The 21,571-nt window shown below is 36.7% G+C and overlaps 1 protein-coding gene across 4 annotated transcripts in view; it reads left to right on the forward strand.

Moving 5' to 3' along the window:
* MTNR1A (melatonin receptor 1A) overlaps nucleotides 1-13,033 on the forward strand; it is a 47,622-nt gene extending 34,589 nt beyond the window's left edge. For 2 of the 4 annotated variants that reach the window (XR_014583718.1, XR_014583719.1), the window contains one exon: nucleotides 5-7,540. Coding sequence is in view for 2 of the 4 variants with exons in the window: in XM_083834327.1 (XP_083690453.1) it covers nucleotides 9,554-10,422 (869 nt within the window). In the remaining 2 variants the exon portion in view is untranslated. Of the gene's footprint in view, nucleotides 1-4; nucleotides 7,541-9,553 lie in introns of those variants that run through there. The other 2 variants (XM_083834327.1, XM_083834326.1) reach the window with 1 other exon arrangement.
* The last annotated feature ends 8,538 nt before the right edge of the window (nucleotides 13,034-21,571 follow it).

Consider the following 21,571-nt stretch of genomic DNA (forward strand, 5'->3'; position numbering starts at 1 on the left):
CCAGTTTCCTGACAGATGTCCCACCACTGCTGATTTTTGGAGAAAGAACTGGGAAGACTGTTTTATGACCTCATTTAATTGGCATTGCTCTCTACTGTGGACTCTCAGTTAAACATGGGATTGATTGAATGACCACCTATACTGTTATTAGTCATAACAGAAAGAAGATGGATTATTTTGTACTCTTCAGGGTTTTTTAACTTCTTTTTCTTCCCATGAATAGTTTTTTGTTTTTTGTTTTTTTTTTTTTTTTTTACAAATTCAGCTATAAAACCCTGTTGCATAAGACTGTGACTTTCAAAAGTGACTCAGGAAAGTGATTTCATATTTACAGTATGGAAGCCTGCTGTCAGCTGTGTGGCTGTCTTCACCTTGTTTTTTCCTATTTACTTTCTCAAAATATGAACTTGGATGGGAAAAGGCTGTGTCATTCCATTTTCTAGCAATTATCCTGACAGATCTATGAGATTTTGTACAAATAAAAACCATCACTATATTTCACATGCATCCATCTCTGCCATTTTCTGCTTCTTCCTTTCCCTTTGTTTTAGTCTCTGAAATGCATTATTAGTTTTGTTTATCTAAGCTGTGATAGCACCATTTTATTGTCCTTCCATTTATTTCCAGTCTTCAGTGCAAATAGAACTGAAGGGGGAAGATGTACTCCTGTCCTTACGGTGCTGCGATGCTGTTCAGTAGTGTGATCCTCTGACATCAGCAGTATTGTTATTGTAATCGGCTTCATACAGCTCGCTGAACTGGGATGACAGCCTCAGTGTTCTGTAACATCTAGGCAATACATTGTTGGAAAACAGGCTGTTCTGTCGGATTTTTTTTCCTCCCAAATGAATCATGAAAATGAGAGAGAGAAAAGATCAGATCAGAAGCAGGAATATCCCTTCTGTAAAAGTGGATAAGTTACTCAGGCAAATCTATTTGGTTTCTGAAATACTGTCATCATGGGAAGGGGGCTCATGTTCAAAGGGAATAGATGCCATGACCTTGAAATCACACCAGCCCAATGAAGTGCAGAAGAAATAGTCCAGGCAGATAACAGTGACAAAACCAGGGTTGAAGAACTTGAGACCTCCACCACTATGTCTTCTTGCCCTGGTTTCTCACTTCCACCTGTGAGACAGAAGGGTTTGTTTATTCTCTTAAATGTCTGTACCAGCCTTCTGGATATTTTGTTATGCTCATCCTCTTCCCTAGCTTGGGTAGGCAGAACAAAATTTATGTTAAGAATGATTTAAACAGAATTGCATCTGACTGGATTAATTGTCATGAGTTATGCATTTAGGTGAAGAACACCCTTAGAACTGGCAAAGTACACGTTTACTCACTGAATGAAGCACAGAACTACAGTGATATCTGAGTATCAGGAAATATGCATACAGCACTTCAAACTTATGTCAAATAGCAATTAAACTGTGTTTATTTTATCAACATCTACTGGAGATTTGTCAATGAAGTGTTTAAAAAACTAAAAACAAGAGTCACTTTCAACTGTTACTTCTAGATTATAAAACTAAAAATGTGTATGACAATGGCAGTGTAATGCAATCTTCATACCAAAGAAAATGCGTATTAGCTAGATGTTATTCTGATAGAATAGATATAAGAACAGAAAGTAATGTTCAGTTTGCTGCTGCTTCTAAAGCAAAGTATCTTGGATATGAATGTACTATGTAGACTCCCAAGGCAAAATATTTCATGGCACTGCATAATTTAACCGAATGACGAGTGTATGTTAAGGTTCAGTATTAGCTCAGACTGCTAGTATTTAAAATCCTTTTTCAGCCTGCACTTCATAAAAATTCTTCAAAAGACCCAAACCCTGACCACCACTAGATCTTTAGGATTAGACCCACAAGAGGACTTCAGTCAAGTCCCGTCTACTGCTGCATTAGGTGCTTAAATGTACAATGGTAGCCCAGGCTTTTCTTTACTGCTGCTTTTCTTTTCTTGGGTGCGTTATATTTCATGGCTCACGAATTCATCCAGTGGCTAACATTGCCCTTCTCAGCACACCCAGCAATACCTCAGTCTCGCCACTGCTGTGTTCAATGTCCCATGCACCTACTAAATCTGCTTAGTACAAGCTAAGCACTCCTATCCTATGAGAGGTCCAATACAAGAGACATTTTCCAAGCAGCCCTGACATGTCACACAGAACTGCCAGAGGCAAGGTACATCCCCAAGTCTGTAGCAGTCGCCCAGCATATGTACTCAATTCCTTTCTCTGCCTGACAGTAAAACTCACATCACTTTTCTCTCATGACTGAAGCACCAAGAATAGCACTGACAAATTCTTTTAGACTGCAAGAAGGAGTGTAGTAGCTATCTCACTCACATGTGGGCCATGGAACCACAGAAAAAGGTGTGATAGCAGGTGATAAAGTCACAGAAAACTCTGTGTCATCTGCATATCTGCAGAACTACGTAATCACATCTACATACTGTTTGGCTACAGCCAGTACAGACCTGACACCCAAATCCTCCATTCCTTTATGCTGAGCATTATGTAATTCCTCACTGCCATTTTCTGCCAATTACTCTTCCATGCATCTAATTTTCTTGGCCAGAAGATGGCATAGGCATTTCAAATTAAATACCTGCTGTAGCTTCCCTGGAAGTTTCTGTATGGTAATTAGTATAATCTAAATACAGTATAACATTTTCTTTTCAGAGTGCATCAGTGTGATCTTTCATTCATGCTGTGCTGATTATGTCAGATTTTCTTCAACCTATAGCACATTGGAATAAAGCATTACAGGTAGTTCTGATAACATGGATTAAAAAATAATAATAATTAAATCCTATCTTTCAAATATACTGTTACACAGTTTGCCAGCTGTTCAGACCTGTAACATTCAGCACCCTGGATTTCTATCAGCTAAAGTTAAAAGTTGAGGCTACTTAGGTCCTTGCAGCATCTGAAGTTCTGTGACACTCAGAATCTCTACCTTAGCAAGACTTAATGAGTCTGAACTGTAAATATTTAATTCTTTCACTTCAGTGCTATCAAGCTACCATCCCAATATCGTTACAGCTATAGGCAATTGTTCTGTCTATAATTACACAGTTGGATTCATTAGTATTCCAACTAGATTACAGTGGATCTGAAAATCCCTTCCATTATGAGAGACTTTTGAAAGAGGATTTACGAAAATTGCTAAATAACACAGGGTCTTTTTTCAGTTTAAAAGGAAAGAGAAAGGGAGGTTTTCCTCCCTGCATTTAAAGCTAAAACGTGCATTGTGGGCTTTAAGCCATTCATATTTCATTGCATCGCCACCTGCAGCATGTGGGTTAAGTTGCTAATCAGAAGCAAAAACCCACAGGCCCATCACGCTATTTAAATTTAATGTACACGTGGACTTCTTGATTTAGGGCAAGTTTATAAATAGCATCTTTAGTTTAAAAATAGGCTTTTCAGATCTAAGGGAGTTGATATTATGATCTGTAAAGTGAATGAAGCTCCCAGGAGTAACTGGAGCTTATGTAATATTTATTCCTACATTTCTGCTCAGCTGTTTTGTGCCATTTTGATGCTGAGCTGCAAGGACTCTTAGTTTCTCAAACCTTTAAAATCCAGTGAAGCTGGGACTGTCTGCACACTTGCTTGCCTAGGTAACCTTACTTGGCTTTGAGATTGTGCCAAAGAAGCAGGGGTCACTGGCCCCACTTACAGATATTTTTACTTGATAGCTTTATTGCACATGACCTTTGTGAAATCCCAGACTGTGTTGCCATGTACAGCAAATTTCTGATATTGAATTGATCCTAGAAAGATTCTGGACAGATCTTTCTTTTCTTGAACCCGTATGATTGGTTAAGGTCATGACTGGTTAAGATCGCAGGGAGAAGCATTGCTGTGCCTGTAGAACTAAGTTCTGTTTCCAGATAAGTGAACACGAGTATTTTATTAAATTTGCATTAGGTACTCACAAGAACAGCTTTCACTCCTTGATTTTGTATTTTGTTCTAATGTCTTTAAAAGTGAAACACTAGTGCTAATGGAACAACGTTCAGGGCAAAAATGTTCACAGATTATGAGACGAATCTAGTGTTGACATCTGACATTGTGACACCATTTTGTGCATGGAAACAGCCATGTAAGAGAAGCAGAGGCATGAGCAACAGGTATGCCTAACAAAATGCCTTTCCAGGGAAGAAAATCCATCTCTTAGGAGCAAAACATGGCAAATTGCACTGAATATTACACTTAGACATCTGATTTTACTTTCTTCATAAACCAGCCTGTTGCCTCACTTCCTGTGATGCCTTGTATTCTAGAATCACCGCCTTCTACCATCCTGTGGTGTAAGGGAGCTACAAGTTTCCTGAGCTAGGTATTTTGCCAGCTCTTTATCAGTGCTGTCACTTTTGCTAGATGTGAACTTGTCAGAATGGTGCTCTGTTCAGTCATGGCTGTGAGGTACCATGTTTGAATTTCCTCCTTCCTGCTGTATGTATTCATTAGCATGCACCTACTGTTAGTCTTGTGTTCACCTAGCAGCACACAGCCTCAGCTTCACATTCTTAGCCAGGGTTGGATTAATGAGAAACATTTCAAAATGCTGTGAAATCTGTAAGCTATCCTTGAAGAAAATCAGTAAAAGTATTAGAGTGACCAGTGGGTGCTTTAAGATGAAAATTAAAGCTTGGTACCATTAAATATATAGAAACTACGGACATAAAACTCTTGGCAACACAATATTTGAACAAATTGCAACTTCTAGTAAACCTGATCTAAATTTATAGCTAAGCATCCTGTTAATCAAGCCCAGTTATGGAACAATTGGAGGTGACTTAGCACATCTGGCAGTTATCTCATAGCTAATAAAAAAGACAGTCATTAAGAATGGTATGGAACTGGTAGTTGGAAATTAAGTTTGATCTCATAGGTGGTCCATCATTGCAAATGTTTTTACTATCCTCATTGTATAAAGATACATTTAACAAGTAAACATTAGAGAGCTGAGTCAATGGCCACTGAAACAAAAGTGTTGTACATACATGACTTCAATGACAGATACATGTACTGTTTAGTTTTGCCTAAAAGCAAAAGCATTCCCAGTATGTAAAAAGACTCTATATCTCTTAGCTACATTTGGTACAATGGGAGGAACTAATGCATGAACAGGAAATGTAACATTTATACTGCAAAATGTAGCTTCAAATTGAAAACATGATGTCTATGTCCGGAAAGCATTTGTAAAAAGAAGCCAATACATTATTTATTATGGGAAATAATTTAAAATAGGTAAACAGAAATAATGACCTAGCAACCAAAATTTAAAGCTACAGAAATATCTTTGAAAAAAAGGAGGAGAAATAATAGCTTTACCATTGTTGCCACCAAAATGACATCTCTACAATTCATTCAGATTTACTTGGTACCGAGAAATTCTGGCTGAAGTTACTAATGGCTTTACAATGTTGCTATTTTGTTTCTTAGGTAAATATCCTATTTTGTTCCTTTTCCACAATACACTTTTCTCCAGGCTAAAAATGTTTAGAGTCAAAATACTTCACAGCCTCAACACTTTAGGAAATAGCTCTGCAGACCTCATTTCCCTCAGTTCTGCTCCTGAAATTGAAGAAAAACTTTGTCCTTCTTTTTAATCTGGCAATGTGCTCAGCCTTCCAGTCTAAGTCTATGGGAGGCACATAGCGTCATTTAGACTAAGTAATTATATTTTTTTCCCATTAATATTCTGCACTTATTTTAGTTTCTGGAAATTTCTGGAAACGTTTGAATTCCCATTCACAAAGACCTATTTAACATTATACCTAGGGAATAACAACCTGCATAGTAAATTGTATATGTTACACAGATACTAGCTGTCAGTGATAAAACATCATGTAGTTCTCATTTCATGTCGCTATTTTCATTTTGACATTCCAACGATTAAAGCCAAACATTTTTTTATAATCTGCCATGGTCACAGTTTTTATATTCAATTTGTGTTGGTTTTTGCTCTTGGAAAAGTTGAGTTGTCTGGGAGAGCACTTGTTTATTTTCTTTTGTTTTAAAGCCGTTTTTTATTCAGCAGACAGGTCTGATGTTGCTACGTGTTTGCTGAGCAGAAAGGTGTCTTTTCAGTAACAGCGGTGAAAATATTTAATGGAACATTGCTTTAGATTGCATCCAAAAGCAGAGCCTGCTACAGCTGGTAACCACGAGATTACCTTTCTTCCCCCACACATCCATATCACAGCAGCTGCTTAAGTTTATTAAATGGCAAAGTCGAGAAATTCAATCTCTACCTTCACAGTTCAGCCAACTGGTGTTAATGCACTGTAATGCATTCTAGTTACATAAATCACATTTTCTCATAGCAACATAATCTCATTCTCTGTAGAGGATGAATACTTTTTGTTCAAGGAAGAGTTATTGAAGATTTTGGTGGTTTGGGTTTTTTTTTTTTTTTTGGAAAAGTTCAATATGGAGCTTCAGCCTTCATTTGTAGCATTCTGTTCAAACCCAACTCCGAGGATAAAAGCTAATTTATTCCTAAATCTTTTTTATGGTATTTACCACTACAATGCCAAGTGCTCCACAAACATAAGAGATTATTGTATTTTCACAATATGCCATTAAGTATATGAGAATTTAATATAATATCAATATTTACCATTAATAGTGGATACCTAAATCTGGAATCACATTTTAGAACACGTACTAGAAAACATGTGAAAGCTCAACACTATTTTAGATCTGACTTCAGAGTCTGAAACAACAACCTTCAAAACACACAGCAAACATATGAAACCCAAATAATTTTTACTTGAATTTTCTGTTATGTCTTAATGGCAAAGTTTCCATGTTCACAAGGGAAATGTATCAGAACTCAAGTTTGAAGATAACCTTTCCTGAAAGGCAAGTTAAAAGCCCACTCTGCAAGCAGGTATCTGGTTTCCAGCAAGACTTTTAGCCCAACACTTTGGTCATCCACCTGACACGTTAACCATGAGCTGACAGACAGGGAGTTTGGTCTCCCTGCTCATGATTTTTTAAGACAGGCTCCCAGCATAGCCTGCAACTTCCTTATGAAACAGCTTGAATTTCCAAGGCCTTGAGGGTTTAAGGCTCTCTGGCAGCCTACTGAAAAGATAAGCTGGGATCCCTGCTTTGTAGAAGCCTAAAATTTGGCTGTTTCAGAGGTAGAGTGCCTATTCTGAGACTCAGTTGTTTGCCAAAGCATAGGGTAGCTTAAACAATTCAGAGAAAAGCACGACACCTTTCTTCTTTTAACAGAGGGGGAAAAAAACACACACTTTTTATCTTTTTGCTTATCAATAGCTGAACTTTTTGTCTCAAGTGTATTAATAATGATAATAATGGCAATATTAATGAAGAGTACCAACAGAATTTGCAGTGAATGTCACAGAGAAAAGCCTGGTGTGGTAAATTTCCAGCTAAGTGGAAAATCTAAAAGCAAATGTAAACTGTATTCTTCAAGTATTCTTTAATAAGGGTCTCATCTAGAGTTTATACAGTGTCATTTCTTGAAATCTGCAGCATTTGAGGCAGAGGAGAGGGATTTTAGGAAACTCACCAACAGCAACTTTTCATTCACTTTCCACTTCTCAATTCACAAGCTAAACACAGAGCTCTTGAGTTTCATCTTGTCTCTTGATTCATCCTTGTATCACTTGCCAGTATGTCAAGGGTAAATTCTGAAAACAATGTTTTTTTTCCTTGTCCTCTTCTGCTTAAAGGAGCTCTGATGTTTGTGCTGAAATGATCTGGAATTCTGCCAAAGCCTTTAGGATAAGCATATTTCAGTCTGGCAGTGAATTTGCAGGAAAAAAGAAGAAACAACTACAGACACCATAGAGAGAGATTTATAAATACAGATACAACATCTATGAAAACTAGTGTAGCAGTCTTTTAGCTGAGGCCATTTATCCTAACTGCCACAAGTATAAATGTCATACATGGTATTTCATGCTTGTATCAAAATTTAAAAAAAAAAAGGGGGGGGGGGGGGGACAACTATCATCCTGAGACAAATAATTGCTATATTTTTGTCTGAAGGTGTTTGCAGATTTAATATTCCTCCCTGACCATGTACAGTATAAGTATAGTGTGAGAATATATATTTTAAAATATTAAATTTCCAGATAAAATACAAAAATCTATTTTTGAGAATTATAGCAGCTAAAATGCACTATTAGTTCATAGGTATTTTTGCCTTTTTTAAAAGTCTATTCTAATTTATTTGTATTGTGTCTGCTTAAGATAAATGTATAACACAGTTCACCAAAGCTAATTTGGATTATTAATGAAATTCTGTGTCATCTAAAGCTAGCAATATATTTTCTTAGAGGTTGCAATAGGAGCTCATATTTCATCTTTAGTGAATAATCTCAGAGCTCCGAAATATGATTCCAAACACAAGCATACTTATATACACACATATATCCGTTTGTATACCTATACCTATATATATATATATATACACATTTATAGCTTTCTGTTGATATGGATGCAAATAAATAGACATATACATGTAGTAGTTATTTTTAAAAAAATGAAGAAAAGCTGTATCAGTGTATCTTGTGACTTTCTCCTTAGGAACTAGAATGGTTGGGAGGTATTCAGGTGGATTATTGTTAAAGTATTTAAAAAAAAAAAAAGAAAATATATTATCTATGCTCAAAAAATCTATTCAAACTGAATGTAATTATGATGGGTTCTGTTGTCTTTGAAGAACAGAGAGGCGTCTAAAAAAATAAGAAAACCTAAAATAATTTCCCTGTGCTTTAATTCACAAATGAACTAAGAGAATGGATGATTGCTTAATTTTTCAGTTAGGAGACAAAGAAGAATGCGGCAGTCTGTGGGAACTGTCTTGATCATTGCCTGGCATAAGTTGTTTTACTGAAGAGTATGTCTCTCAATTTAGAAAAGACAACTTAGTTTGTGTCCAGCAAGACACTTAGAAATTCTTACTTTAAATTCCTATGACGCTACTTCCCAAAGTATGAATTGCAATGGTTTAGTTAAGTGCTATCCAGTAGATACAAAAAGAAGATGTCACTTTAGTGGAAGTTTGAAATACAATACTTCAGAACTGGAAAAACTAAGAGATAATGTAAGGAAAAAGAATTAAGTTAAATATGGAAGGTAAATGTGAGTTTTGAAATGTATTAGCAATCATTTTATTTATGCTGATTTTTCAAGAGAGACTATCTATTTAAAGCCAAACTAAATCTTAAAGTTATGAATATTTTAATATGATCTGAATTCTGGGTCTCTGTGATTAGGAGAATCCAAATAAATGAGATGATAAAAATAGTAGGTCATGGTAATTAAACCCATAGACAGTTCTCTTTTAGATGGTGCATGTTTAAATTCAGCATCTTCTTTAGATTAAAAATGAGTGTCATTTCTGATATGCAAAAATTAACTTCAACCTGGAAACTAGAAATTAATTAAAGTGTTCCACTAAGGGTGGTTGTTAATGTTTTGAGAGCAGAAGTGATTGAAGAGAGCAAATGAGAAGCTAACACTTCTCTTTTTATATTTATTTTGCAGGAAATATATTTGTGGTAAGCCTGGCAATTGCAGACTTGGTCGTAGCAATCTATCCATATCCACTGGTCCTCACATCTGTGTTTCACAATGGATGGAACCTGGGATACCTTCACTGCCAGATTAGCGGCTTCTTGATGGGTCTAAGTGTCATTGGATCAATTTTCAATATTACCGGCATCGCTATCAATCGATACTGCTATATCTGCCACAGCCTCAGATATGACAAGCTGTACAGTGACAAGAATTCTTTGTGCTACGTTGTTCTTATCTGGATCCTAACAGTTGTTGCTATCGTGCCCAACCTGTTTGTGGGGTCTCTCCAGTATGACCCCAGGATTTACTCATGCACGTTTGCACAGTCAGTGAGCTCTGCATATACAATAGCAGTCGTGTTTTTCCACTTCCTGCTTCCCATGGCCATAGTTACTTTCTGTTACTTGAGAATATGGATCCTTGTTATTCAGGTGAGACGAAGGGTTAAACCAGACAACAACCCCAGACTGAGACCACACGACTTCAGAAACTTTCTAACCATGTTTGTGGTATTTGTACTGTTCGCAGTCTGCTGGGCTCCCTTGAACTTTATAGGCCTTGCTGTGGCGGTCAACCCAGAAACTGTAATCCCTAAGATTCCAGAGTGGTTGTTTGTGTCGAGCTATTACATGGCATACTTCAACAGCTGCCTTAACGCTATCATATACGGACTCCTGAATCAGAACTTCAGAAGAGAATACAAGAGAATTATTGTCAGTTTTTGTACAGCAAAAGTTTTTTTCCAGGACAGTTCTAATGATGCAGCAGACAGGGTGAAAAGTAAACCTTCTCCGCTGCTTACAAACAACAATCAAGTGAAGGTGGACTCTGTGTGAAAACTGGAACCCTGTTATTGTCCCTCCACAGCATCCAAATAAAGTATCTGTTTTAGTGGAACTACTGTTAAACATCATAGTGAAGTATCTATTCTACACTGAAGGCACTTTTATTGAATCCTTTGCATGGTATCTGGGAACCCAAGTTACAGAGCCGTGACATGCAGACCCGATTCTACATTGCTGTATCTTTCATATAACACAGTGACATCCTTAACGGCATTACAAATTATGCATGGATACTTCTTTCTTTTCGTAAATGGAGACAAAGAACTAGACATAGATTGAAACAGAAATATCCACATTGCCTGGCTCTATAAAAGAAGCCACAAAATTATTCCCACTGCTCTCTGCATGCTTCTTCTGGCCAAGCTATGGTCCTGATTCTAAAGCCACTGAGAACTTATTTTGAAAGATGAAATCAGGCCATTAGGAAGCGTATTAGGAAATGTGCAGTAAGAAATCAAGCTAGTTGAAAAGTCATCAGGATTTTTTATAAGTACCTCTACCTATATTGCTTTGCTCCTAAAATGGACATGATTATACATTTTGTGGAGGCTAAACCTCATCAGCCCTCCTCGGAATGGCATTCCCAATTGACTTCTCAATTTTAAAACAGTTTTTAGGTGGAGAAATATGACTGACTCACTGTCTTCAAAGCTACAGAGGCAGGAGGCTAAACAGGAAGGAAAGAAAAGAGACGTGATTTGTCAGCTTAAGCCATTTGGGGAAGAAAAAAGGTGTAGGAGGAGTGGAGAGAGAAATACAAAATACCGTTCTTTCTGAAGAGAGAAATTCACAAAACTGGGAAGTTCCCCAGAAGGGATTCTGGGGACAAACCTCCTAGAAACATAAGCAAGGAAGGGCCATTGTTTCTCACTTATGTACAGTATGGAATATCTGAATCTCTGCAAGAAGATCAATGCTTTTAAGAGGGACTGTGGGTGAGGATGACAGTTTGTCTGGTTAGTGGAATCTTAATCTCATTAAACACTGGGAAATGACAAATATTTACAGAACAAGCATGTGACATATTTCTCAACTCAATCTCCTGAGCATAGCCTGAGACATGTACATTATTATGTTATCTGCCATAGATATGCTTTTCAAAATAATCATTAGGTGTTTACCACAATCATGAAAATAGTCTAATAACCTAGAACAATTGGACACATTTAAATAATAGATGATACTCATGGCACTGGAACAAGGAGGAACACATGACTCCTAGGACAGGACCTGCTACGTGGACTTTCCACAGACAGCAGGGGCCTTTTCAATGAGAGGAAGCACACTGTGAAAGGAGGAAGTACAGCTAGACAGGCTGACTCCTGAGACAATGAATCTGTGTTTATAACAAATTCCTCTGGGGGAGGAAAGCAATTGACAACAATAGGATTCACCTTCAAACTGACTTTAAAGAGAAGGAGCATTTAGCTCTGGATAACTGGACTTAGAGTTTCTGTATAGCCTGTCATACGTCTGTTAATCTATATTTAAAAGTGGACTAAGTAATTCATTGGAATTATGACTTGCGGTACTGGAGATTTTCCTGATCTTATATGGCTTAGAAACCAACAGTCACTCTATATTATTTAATTCCTTAAACACTCTACAGATCTAACAGTATCTCTTCTTTCTTTGATCATAGATTTGCATCCCTGTGACTTAATAATGAACTAGAAAGGAACACTTTCGTATTTACTTGAAAACCCCACTGACACTTTGTCAATGACCAGCTTCTTACCTTAAAAATAGGTGCCTCATGTTCTCACGTGGTCGTGCCAAGTCGACAATGGAACTAGCAAACAACATCATAAAAACCTGGAGCTGAACTCGCCAGTCAGTGCATTGCCCAGGTGTTTGACACATCTTTGTTTACATTTGCCAGTCAGAACCACTGTGTAAATAACCAGCTCTCTTCTATAGTGGTATCATCATATGATGTGGTATGATACAACTTGATTAACAGCATAAATTATATCACAGCTTTCTTCACTGTGATTTCATCCTCAGAGGATGCTTAGCTCTGTAATTTTATCGCTTTGTGTGAACTGATTTCAGAATAGGAAGGGAGGCATGACCACCTTATAAGAAAAGACATTCTTCATGTAAGAAAAAACACTAAATTCTTACAAAACTTGCCTTATTTAAAGCATATTTTCAATGAAAATAATGTCTTATGATGCATCTAATAAAGTAGCATATAGATAGTTAAAGTAGCTTAATCATCAGTAAATTTAGAATTCTCAAAGATTTTCCACTTGCGATTGGCAACAGAAAATGTACATGCTTATCATGTCTACATATGTATGAGCCAATTCATATACTGTATCCAACATTGTGGGTTATCTGAGGAATTAAAGTCCCCTGTAATTCACAAGTGCTAAAGTATATTTTTGATGATAATGAAAATGGTTTGCTATATGCAATAAAACCTATTATACCAAAGGTATATATTTTATTGAATAGGCCTGTAATAAAAATGGAGAGATTTTTTCAGATCTGACATTTTGAAATATTTGTATTTAATCTAAATCACAGAAATGTGCATGTTGGTGATGTTATGCGCTGCTAAATATAGCAATAATTTTAAGAAATTAATCTCTTGTTCTTCTTTGGGTGAGAGAAGCGGGTTAGTCTTTAGAAAGTAGTTTAAATTAATAAAACTGAATGAAAAAAAAGGAAATACCTGATGCCATCTTCAGATTAATTCTTCATTTACTGCCATTCTGAAATATGGTTCAGTCAGGGTATGCAAAACTACTCACTGCAAAAGGGAAGGAACACTGATGTAGCAATGATTTCTTTCAGTCGGCTTCTATTCCCTCAAAGGGGTCAATGTGATTCATGTAAGACAGTGAGCAGCCTTGCCAGGTCATTGTTGTACAAGGCAGTGTAAGTCAGCCCCTCACCAGATCAGACCCTACGGTCAACATAAAAATGACTGATGAAGATAATTGTGTTTTCCTTCCACTATCGTGAGACGGAGCTAGAAACTTATCCAAATTTAGTTGCTTCTCTGCAAGTGAATGAGCCATGACGTGTTTTTTACATTCCAAGTCACAAAATTTTCCCCTGTATGTAAGGCTAGCATAGCACACGTACAATGCTTAGAGCTCTGTCTGGTAGAGAGCGTAGTTGTCCCATTGCAGCCATAAGCCCTGGAGGGATTTAAACCTAAACCACAAGTCCCGGCAGTCTGCCATGCACACAGGGACCCATCCTTTCACTGCTTCCTATCCACCTCTGTTCTGAGCCCCAGTGAAGCCAAAGGACCTCTGTGAAGGATCTTTGAGCCCCCTGTATGCAAGACACTGAAGACTTACAGCCTGATTGACCTTGGCTTATCCTACAAGAATTTTTCTTAAATCACAGCCTTGACTACGTTGGCAGTCCGTATGTCATCTTATATCACCACAAACTGAACCCTTACAGACAGATGGTTTTATTGGTCGTCATCTTCATTGCAAACTTCCTATAGACAAGGAAGCATTATTTCATTTTCATCAGCAGAGAGAATATTAATGAATATATTAATATTATTTAACAGGGTATTTATTGTAGTTAAACTGTGAGTGTAAGCAACAATGTTATTTCATTTGGGATAGCTCACAGGAGAGTGCTTTGCACATTTTCTTCTTCCACTGAGCTAATGGAAGCACATAGATATGAACCAAATACATGTAATTTTAATAGGCATAAGATACAGCAATGATTTTACTATTTTTCTTTTTCTTCTTATATATTTTAGAAGCTAATTAAGTCTTTGAATCATCCATAATAAACATACTATTGTAGTCAATCTCTACTGCACTGTATAACACACCATTCTATAATCAATTAATATCACACCTTTTTCTTCTTTTGGACCACTTTTGAAACAATACAATATTAAATCTGATAAATTCTGACATGTTGAAGGGAACTGTTACTTACCTTAAACTGCACTTTAAAAAACAATCATTAAAAAACTCCTTAAAATATAATACTCAAGCACACGAGTATATGTGGTAACCAAATTTAAAATAGAAACTCAGATAAACATCTTGTTCACAAACTGGAGTAATACAGATGGACTGTTATTCTTTAATTCTTTTCCAATGACTGCACTTTCTAAGTATCATTAATACGGTTTACAAATGATTAAGAACTACAAATGTCTGTCATCTTGTCATTGAGGCTTGGGAAATTGCAAGTGCAAAAGCCAAATTTCTTGAAAAAATAAAATGAAAATCAAGTAGTGGCCTAGCTCATAACCCATAAACTGCATTTCCAATTTTTGCCTGTAAGAATTCCATTACGTAGTTTTATGAATTTACTCATTAAAAATGTTATTCCTACCTCAAATATGTCTAACACATTACAGTGAAGAGTAAGGTGGAAAAGACTCAGAGTACAAGTCAATAGCCTTTAGATTATTATTATTTTTTAATAAAAATAAATTCAGCAAAGAAATACACATATTAATAATGGTGATCACCAAATATATTTTCCAAAATCACTAACATACTAGTCACCAAGCAATCCCTATTTCCAAACACTGACCAAAATATACATATTTTGAGAAGTATGTTATTAATGGATATATAAACCAGGTATTCCAGAAGATACTACCAAACAGTGGCATGGGACAATGAACAGGTCTCATTTTCAGCTCACATAAACCAGCACAGCTTCTCTGATTTGTGTCAGCTGGGGATTTTGGCATATTAGATTTCATTAATATGGAGAATAGCTATTTTACAGTATTACACAAGCAGTATTTGTTTCATTTCTAAGGAACCCATTATTGTTGGCTGCACAGGTTGTGGAAGAATATGAATTTGCCTACTAAATATCTGTAAAATTAACCTCCTCATCCAGTGGAACTCTCCTCATTATTTGTCATTTTCTAAGTAAATATATAAAGTCAGCAGTCTTTTATTCTGCTTCACTGTTAATTCTATTAATAGTATCTATTTAGCAGATACCTAGAAAATTGCACCAAGAGACATGTTCAGTACAGACACAGGAGGTCTACCTGCAAGTATTCTTTGCTTACACTGTATATATATGCACAACAGTTTCATTTAATAGCAACACGAATTTTACTTTGCATGTCTGCTTCCAGATTCTAAAAAAGGTTTTACTCAAATACATACTCTTCACTCAGTCAGTATGTACAAATATTCAGTTTTCATACTGTATGCTAAAGTCTGGGTGATACAATGAGATTATCGAGTTTATGGTTCAAACCAAACTGGTTTTGCAAACAACTTAGGCTGTGGAATGTTTTGCACAAAGCACTACCTATATGATCCCTAAGCAGACATACAAAAAAACAATTGCACTGATTTACAGGAAGAAGACTCAATAGAGCTATCAAGCACCAAAATACAATGTCAACACCAGGAAATCCCTAAAGCAAGGACTACTGGAATGCTATCTGGAGCAAGCATCACTGTGGTATTGCCCTGTTCTTCCTCAGTCCACATACTCTTCCTCAGTAAAGATACTGAGGTAGATGGACCTTTGATCTGATTTAATATGCATGATCTATAAACAACAAAACTAATCGAACATAGTGCACTTTGACAAAATGCCTGCTCATAATGTTTGCTACTAACCAGTAACTGCTAATACAATAAAAATTCTGTTTTAAAAACATGGTATGGTCAGATCCTAGGAAAGTAGGATAGGGTAGAGTAGGACAGGACAGCCACTCAAATAGCAAATTACTAAATCTGAGTAGGCTTCATAACAACAGAAAAAACGTGGGCCAGAAGAAAATCAAAACATCATAATTAACTTGCACTAAGAGGAAAGATACTTTTGATCACTTTTTAATAAGACAGTATTGGAGGCTTAAAAATTCACAGTGGAAAGTGTGAAAATGGAAAAAACTCCATTAAGGCCTCTGTCATTACTTTGAAAAAGTTAAATAAAAATGTTATGTAGATCTATGGATAACACATGCGCGCCTTACCACCTTCAAGTAAAAAGACACATCCCACAGATACTGTATGCAAGTAGATGTTCACATCCAACATACGGAAACGTAGCAGCTACAGGTACATTAAACCAACTGTAATGCACTTAGAAGCCCAAAATTCTGTTTCAGACTGGAGGAAAGGCTAGTATGCCAATATTTTTTCCACTATCTTCTAGACTTTCCCAGTAGTTTAATAACATGCAATGTCTCTCTCATCATAAATTTTGCTTAGCCTGACAGATAGAGATATTACAGGATATGAACAGTTTCCTTCATATTTATGTTCACACAGATCATCTTTTGCAGCCAATTTTGATGTTAATGCAATATTCCAGGACAGCTCCTGGCAATTCACCGCCTTCAAAAATTAGCCTGTCCTCCTTTTCTATCTCAGACCTTGGGCATTCATTCCTCAGTTCTGAATGCACTAACAGCTTAGATGTCCATACAGCCGTCCCTATACCATCTGTCTGTACCAGTGAATGTATGCCATAATTCTTGACCCCAGAATGTCCCTGCCCCATAAGGATCCATTATGTCCACTTGTGCTTTTACAAGGAGTTTGATATCAATTGAAGACCTTCTTGTAGACAAACTAAATACGACAGTTTCAGTAATAGACACCCTCAGGAATCAATAATTTATACATGCATTTTAATTTATAAAATGAATAAAACCCCACTAGGCTCTCTTCACTACATATAAGCCTTGCTGTACAATCTTCAAAATAATTTTATTTCTTTGAAATCCTCATGGATCCCATTATTGCCCCCATTTTTAACTCCACATCAGGAACCAAGCTATTGTACTTAGAAAATAAATAGTCACTAGAAGAAGGGGAGCATTTGAAGTCTCATGTGATCTGTGACAGGAAGAGAAATAAAATTCACTAAATATTCCACTGAATATTGAATCATTTGACAGAAGATAAGTAACTGTTACCTAAGTTTTTAAGGAAAGAAATTAGACCTTGTTTCAGGAAATGCTCAGAAAAAAAGGAATAGTTAAGTTAGTAAGGAAGCATCCCTTATGTTACCATCAAAAGCTTTTTATGAGAAAAAGGGAGCCCATTTTATATATGAAACTGAGATTTTATTGCTAGTCTAATTAATGTTTTAATGGTCTAATAAAAACTGCCACAGTCATTCTTAGTCCAGTTGCAACCACACTAACTTCAAGTCCAGATCAACTAATTATTGTAGAAAAGCCTCACTGACAATATGATTCAAGTCATTATACATAAATCTTCCTACTATCTACCCTTTTTCTTGTTACTGTGCCCATCCTTCCAAAGCACCTCTGGGTTGTTTCTACACTCCTCTCTGTTGGAATGAAGAAGAGGTTATAAAGTTTTGTTGCAACCCTTAAAGTCACTGAAACCTCCAAACCTGAAGGAAAAGACCACAATGGGTGCTGCTTCTGTTTGTGTAAATTTGTTTATAACCCTCTTTTGTTTTCATATTTAACAGCATGTCTGATGGAAGTAGTGGAATAGTCACTCCCTCGTTCTACAGGAGAAAGCATCTGAAACACAACAGTAATAGCCCATAGTGAAACATCCTATGTTATTGGGACATCTTTTGTCATGGGAAGTATTTTGTCATGGGAGGTATTTTGTAATCCCAAATGGATTTAGAGGTATATGACACAGGTATCTGCTCTTAGTGGGGAAGCTAAGGGCAAGGCACTGAGTCTGGTACTAAATAGGGTTCTCCTATTTTTTTTCTTTTATTGTTTCTGTTTTATGTCTTCAGGACAGATCTTGCATTCGATTCACATATTGTTAGGAAACTGTTGTCTGGGAAAACAGTAATCAAAAGACAGAATCTGTCTCACACAATAATTTCACTGCCGTTACGAATGAAGTGTTTTCAGAGTAATTAGTACAGCATCCTGAAGGAATTAGATAATTAGGAAGTTTCCTTAGTAATACAGAAAAGCAGCAATTCTTTTTTTTTTCTAATTTTTCTTCTCAGAATGTTTTCTTAATGTCAAAGAAATGTTTTCATAATACAGCTAATACTATCAAATGAATTATTTCTCATCAACTAGCAGAATTCAAAATAAAAAAAAATCAACTGGTTGTCAAAGTAACAGTTGAGTCACACTTGCACTGAAACTTGAAATAAAATATGATCAAATCTCCAGAATAACTTTCAAATAACGAGAGTAATTTATCACACTTTTCTTACTTAGGACCTAGCTTGCATATAAACAGCAACACTCTCATCAAAGAAGCCAACTGTCACTGTTTTGCACAGATGGGTATGTATGTTTAGGAAGGCAAGCCAAGAGACTCTTGAGCGTTCTCATAAATAACTCATCAGAGTGTCATTGGGTCACATCTGAAGATAAAGATTAGTTACTACAAACTGATCATGTAAGCATAGTTAAAGGCAGAATGATGATAGCATGGGAAGATAATGGGATTCAGAGCAGCATCTGTAGCCCCTTGAAAGAGTTGTATTTCAGCCTCACCTGGCAGCCAAGAGGGCAAACGGCATTTTGGAATGCATTAAACTCAGCCTAGCCAGCCAGTCAAAAGGTGTGATTATCCAACTACATTTCACATTGGTGCAGCCTCACCTTGAATACTGTGTGCAGTTCTGCACTCCACAATATAAAAAGGGCAACAAAGCTGGCAAAAGGGCTGGAAGGCATGTCCTGTGAGGAGAGGCTGAGGACATTTGGGTTGTCCAGTCTGGAGAAAGGCAGGCTGAGAGGCAACTCATTGCTCTCTGCAACTTTCTGAGATGGGAAGCGGAGAGGGAGGTGCCAGCCTCTGCTCCCTAGGAACTGATGACAGGATGTGCAGGAACGGCACAAAGCTAGGCGAGGGGAGGTTCACACTGGACACTAGGAAACATTTCTCTACTGTGAAGGTGGTCAGATACTGGGACAGGCTTCCTAGAGAGGTAGTTGATGTCCCACACCTGTCAGTGTTCAAAAGACATTTGGACAATGCCCTCATGAATATGCTTTAACTTCTGCTTAGATCTGAAGAGATCAGGCAGTTGGACTCAATGATCTTTATAGGTCTCTTCCAACTGAACTATTCTCTTCTCTTCTATTTGTTGTTGTTGTCGTTCATACTCACCTCATACACAACCTTTGGACAAAGTTCCATGACAATGAAAAATACAATTTAGCATATGTCTGTGACGGTCTTGATTTCAATTCTTCCTTCTACTTTGACAGAAGAAAATGTTCAAAGAGAACCCTGATAATACATTCCAAGTATGTTTGGATACAGCTGGGTATATATAATTGAAGGCAGCTATAAAAATTAAGTTTGCTTTCAGTAAAGAGTAAGTAACAGCCACAGGTAACGATGAAGGCATTTGAAAAGCATATGAATTATATTTGTTTTGTCAACACCAAACAATAAACTGCACTACACTGAAGTATTTGACTTGCATTTCCCATATTATCCTACCTTTCATTTCATGGGCAGCACTAATGTTTTCTAGCTGGTAGAAATCTTAATGGAAAATTTTGCATTGGATTTTGCATGTGTGTATATACATGTGTGCTCTATGGATGTGGGAGAGAACAGTACTTACAAACTAAACCAGTAATGTCACTCATTGTTATCCCAAAGACAACAAGCTGCTCTATGTAGAAAAACAGAAGAGAATGGCTGCTACCTTGAAAATCACCCTGCAGTGGGTTTCCCTTCTATCTCAGCCTGATTTTCTACACGCTCGTCCCTGCCAGCTTGAGTAACCACAGCTGTGGCTACTCTGCAGACCCAGCAGACTCCTGCTTCGGGGTATAATACTGCCTGTTCTGGCACCTTGTTGTGCTGGGCTGGGTGCTAGCAGAAGCACCATCTACACTTAGGGCAATGAAGATTACTCAGAAGGATTTTTATGGTCTTTATTTTTTCTGATTATTTCTGGTGAGCATGGAGCATACTACCTCCCTAGTAACAGCCATCCCTGTTTCATTTTACTGGTAGTCCTAATCATTTTCTTTCCTAGGTAACAGAGAGTGCAAATTTAAACTGCTAATACTAGGGATCAAGGTATTAATAGATTTCAACTGAGTCATGACAGTAGATTCTGTAAAGTTTTTCTTATTTTCAAGGCTTGCAACAATGGAGAGTGAATCTAATTTCAGAGGTGGAAATTTAGAATTTTCTGTTTTTCTGCTTTAAAAAGGAAGTACTTTAACACTGGAGATGAACTGAAATATAATGCAAGTAAATTATACCAAACAGCACCATTACTTTTCTTTAAATATACTACCTCTCATGTCAGCAGATCTTGCAGAAGAAGCGAAAGAAAGCAATGAAAACTTGTCAAGAGTTACTAAATGATTTTCTTCCAGTCACAATAGTCAATACTAGGCTAATTTTATTTTGGAAGAGTAGAGGACTTCGTGTGGTCTCATTCAGATGGAATGTATCATCAGAACACCACCATTTGTCTTCCCTCTTAAAGGATACATCATGAAGGAATAGGTAAGTTATGTGCTAATTCAAGACTGAGAAAATATATTTTCCCTGATCAAAAGTTCCTCCTCTGTTTTAGGGCTAACCCAGTACATCTTTTCTTTCATGTACTTTCAAATTTGTTTAATGTTGATACGCATTACTGCTGCATTACAGTCCCAAGATGGCTATACTTCAATAGCAAATGGCACGACCAGCACAAATTGTTCCTCTTACCAGTCATCGAATACAATATGCTTTTACATTAAAATGTTGTAGGATAAATTCTCCCTAATCAAATCCGCTCCATGAATTTAATTTCTTTCTGGAAAAAACAGTGAGACTTAATCAGAGTTCAAAGTAATAGACTGCAACTTGTCTCCTGGGTCATGGAAAGTCATGATTGCTAGCCTAATTCTTCAGAAACCATGAAATAGCATACAGAAGCCTGAGAACGTCATTAAAAATACATATGATTTCAGAGTAGTTTTATTTGACTTCCATTTTTAGGTCTTTAAGATGCAATTATGCTCACATATTCAATCTTTTCTTAAAACCCTTAAGACTAGACATTTACTTTTTCTTGAGTGATATTCTTCTGTAATGGTTTGTTTGTTAAAACAAACAAACGTATCACAATCCTACCGAAATTTGAAGACCTATACTGAGATAAATATTTGAAAATCAGGAAAAAGCACCCTCCATCTACTTCCCCCATACTCAACACAATGATGAGCTTC

This window comes from Anser anser, assembly GCF_964211835.1.
Source record: "Anser anser genome assembly, chromosome: 4".
Lineage (NCBI taxonomy): Eukaryota > Metazoa > Chordata > Aves > Anseriformes > Anatidae > Anser > Anser anser.